This window comes from the organism of the source record quoted next, unplaced genomic scaffold (assembly GCF_019419815.1).
Source record: "Pyrus x bretschneideri cultivar Hongxiangsu unplaced genomic scaffold, Pyrus_bretschneideri_v1 Contig7, whole genome shotgun sequence".
Taxonomy (NCBI): Eukaryota; Viridiplantae; Streptophyta; class Magnoliopsida; order Rosales; family Rosaceae; genus Pyrus; species Pyrus x bretschneideri.
In genome coordinates, this window is record NW_025999809.1 from 1,998,237 (window position 1) to 2,000,395 (window position 2,159).

The 2,159-nt window shown below is 38.4% G+C and overlaps 1 protein-coding gene across 1 annotated transcript; it reads left to right on the forward strand.

The window, feature by feature from the left end:
- The first annotated feature begins 1,132 nt into the window (after positions 1 to 1,132).
- LOC103933589 lies at positions 1,133 to 1,712 on the forward strand. The gene is made up of 2 exons (XM_048573903.1): positions 1,133 to 1,556; positions 1,603 to 1,712. Exons 1-2 carry the CDS (start codon positions 1,133 to 1,135, stop codon positions 1,710 to 1,712), a joined length of 534 nt encoding a protein of 177 aa, XP_048429860.1.
- The last annotated feature ends 447 nt before the right edge of the window (positions 1,713 to 2,159 follow it).

Sequence of the window (2,159 nt, forward strand, 5' to 3'; positions counted from 1 at the left end):
CTCACCACTGAACTCAATTGGTGAGTAGAATAGATGTGGTAGCATTTACAACTTTTGACAATGAAAGCCAAATAACTAAAACTAGACTTCACACATATTCTCTATATTTGACAAAGTTTCAACCAACCAATGATATTTACAAAAGAAACAATAGAACTATTAAAAGGGGTATCAAAAAATAGTCTCTATATATCCCTCTTTTGCATACTTGCATTTCGAAAAAAGATGATTTTGATCTTCCTCTTCCACTCCACAACAACGACATCTAATATCAACATTTTTGATAAATTTTCTTACTCGTTTCCTAGTTTGAAGTCTGTCTTTAATTAATAACCAACTAAACTTTTTAACTTTCAGGGGTAAAGTTAGGCCATCTCCAACCGAATGAGGGTCAGAAAGCTCCTTTTAGTCTAATAGCCCTTCAAGAAATTAATATGTTAATGAACAGTGTCAGGCCATATTTTTTACCATCTCTAACCGAGGAGCAAAAGGTCACAAGTCAAACATAGCCATGTGACAAAAAAAAACCATCTCTAACAGATGGGGCTAAAGGGTCATAAGCAAAACATAATTTATTATGTTAATTGAATTAATATGGTTACTTAAATTAAACTATCTCAATAAATTTTTGAGACGGAATCTCAGTAATTTTACGTCTCGGATTTTGAGTGCCACATGTTGATATGTGTCCAACTTTGTTGATTTCTTGTCAATATGGAATCTCAATAATTTTACGTCTCAGATTTCGAATGCTACATGTCTATATATGAGTAGCTTTCCAGATTTTTTGTCGATAAGGAATCTCAATAATTTTATGTCTCAAATTTCGAGAGCCATGTGTCGATATGTGAGTAACTCTCTAGATTTCTTGTCGATATGTAATCTCAATAATTTTTGGGATAGGATTTCGAGTGCCATGTGTCAAGATGTAATTGGTTGTGGGAATTTTAGATAGGATTTTTATCTGCGTGACACTTCTTATCTTCAGATTTCAATGTCCATGAATAGGGTGGATATTGGGCTATAATTCACACACTTTCAGCTTTGCCCTCTCTTTCAATTCAAGTTTGCAATGGATTACAACTTCAAATTCCAACTGGGGGTCCTTATCTAATTTCAAATTGGAAGAAAAATGGCGCAGATGAGACGAAAAGATGAGTCCGATGAAGAAGATGAATCATGGCGCAACACATCATATATGGCAGCTATGTCTGGAGTCATGGCGTGTGAGCCAACTGAGAAACAACCTCAATGGGGTAGCTTTATTGCTGGTCGCTTTTACAAACCACGAAACAGAGAGATGACGTATGACAATCTGATGAACAACTACTTCAACCCAAACTCGATGTACACAGAAGAGGATTTCAGACGTCGCTTCTGGATGAGGTGTCATGTCTTTGAGCGTTTACTTCATGATGTCCAACATGTCAATCTATACTTTCGACAGAAGCTGGACAGAGCAGGCCGTCCTGGTTTCTCACCTCATCAGAAAGTTACTATTGCACTACGAATGCTAGCCTATGCCTCCCCAACTGATGCGATGGATGATACATATGGTTGAGTCTACATGCCTTGATAATCTTGTTGAATTATGTCGCACAGTTGTTCATCTTTACAAAGAAGAGTACCTCCGTGAACCAAATCAAGAAGATCTGGATTGGCTCATTCGCAAAGCTGAAGACTGTGGATTTCCGGGCATGATAGGGTCTTAGATTGCATGTATTGGTAGTGGAATAACTGTCCCACTAGATGGTAAAAAGGCTTTAGCGGAAGATCGAGAAAGCCAACTATTGTGTTAGAGGCGGTTGCCTCGTTTGACACATGGATCTGACATGCTTTCTTTGGAGTCCCAGGATCCCAAAACGACATTACAGTTCTTGGGCGTTCACCCCTCTTTAATAACCTAACGGAGGGCAAATCACCTCAACTTGACTACTACATGAATGACCGTCAGTACAATATGGGGTATTACTTGGCATATGACATCTACCCAAAGTGAGCGACACTTGTCTAAGCAATTCTAAACCCTGTAGCTAAAGCCTAAAGGTGGTTTACCTTGCACCAAGAGGCATACCAAAAAGATATTGAGAGAGCTTTCAATATTCTATAAGCACGGTGGAAGATCATCAAGGAACCGGTAATAGGGTGGAGTTGAGATA

What these genes read in the sequence shown, in the direction of transcription:
- LOC103933589 (XM_048573903.1), top strand. Translation starts at nt 1,133, where the DNA reads ATGGCGCAGATGAGACGAAAAGATGAGTCCGATGAAGAAGATGAATCA. An exon ending in TGCGATGGATGATACATATG is followed by an intron (nt 1,557 to 1,602) that starts GTTGAGTCTACA and finishes TATGTCGCACAG; the next exon opens with TTGTTCATCTTTACAAAGAA.